Raw genomic sequence first — 1,023 nt, 5'->3', positions numbered from 1 at the left:
TCTGTCACTGCGGCACGAAATTATCTCAGGAGCAAATGGCGATCGAAGCTGAACGGATGCACAGCCAAGCGGTTGAAAGGGCCGGGGAATTGTCGTTGCAATTGAAGTTGGCAAAAGAGGAATTGTTGAAAGCTCAACAGGAACTTTATAAAGGTGAGAAATGACGGCGGTGGGGATCGAACCGGGGACCTTTGGATTGCTGGTAGAGCGAGAGAACGAGCGGACCAAAATGGGAGAAATTTCGGGACTGTTAAGCGCGATAAAGAATGTGAAGGCCAGGATTGCCAAGGTTGATGCAGAGCGTCAGCGACAACAGGTCTGTCGGGAAGCTGTTTTGTATTTTTCCGAGTGATTTTTATAAGTATAATTTTTTTCCTAGAGTTGTTGTATGTGGTGTTAGTATGAAATTATTAAATTTCTTTTACGTTTGTAAAAATCACGTAAAATTATTCGATTTTTTTCGCGATTTGCGAGTTGTGGTACTCACTGATGGTTTTCAAAATAGAAAATATATTTTAATCGCATTATTGTTACCGTAAATTGGTTTAATAAAAGAAGTGATCGCATTTTCAGGAGCTCCTTTATAACGCAGATTTCGAATGTCAACTGATGGAAAGGAAAGTGGCGCGAATCAATGGGGAAAGGAGTGTTGAGGAGAAAGAGGAATTAAATAGGAAAATCAAAGAAAGTGAAGCGCAGTTGGAGGAGCAGCAGGTGATAGGTTTTGAAACACAAGTGCATGAATTTGAAGTTTGCCGAATGTGTATGAGCTTAGTAGAGATGGAGCGCTTTATATAGTATTTTATGAAGAATTTAACGTATGCAATATTGGAGTTTAATACTCCTGATGTCTCGCGTGGTAGTTCACAGTTGGGGAGTTGGAGCTGAAATAGTCTCCGTTGGTATAACGCGCGTAGTGGGGAAGGCGATCGGAATTGCATTGGTGTCGTGTTGTTGATAATGGAGTTTTACGCGTTTCACGTGAAGTGGCGTAATACTCTGTGAAAAACCCGATATTCGCGC

The 1,023-nt window shown here is 41.6% G+C and overlaps 1 protein-coding gene across 1 annotated transcript; it reads left to right on the top strand.

Annotated features, from left to right (window-relative positions):
• Nucleotides 1-229: 229 nt before the first annotated feature.
• Nucleotides 230-721, top strand: Pmar_PMAR008524 (hypothetical protein; the record flags this gene model as incomplete). The annotated part of the gene is made up of 2 exons (XM_002782796.1): nt 230-316; nt 574-721. Coding segments are annotated over 2 exons (235 nt in total), but the record flags the coding sequence as incomplete, so codon positions are not given.
• Between the last annotated feature and the right edge of the window lie 302 nt (nt 722-1,023).

Source organism: Perkinsus marinus (genome assembly GCF_000006405.1).
Source record: "Perkinsus marinus ATCC 50983 genomic scaffold scf_1104296938202, whole genome shotgun sequence".
Lineage (NCBI taxonomy): Eukaryota > Perkinsozoa > Perkinsida > Perkinsidae > Perkinsus > Perkinsus marinus.
Note: the sequence above shows the minus strand (reverse complement) of the source record. Positions and strands in the feature narration are given on the sequence as shown.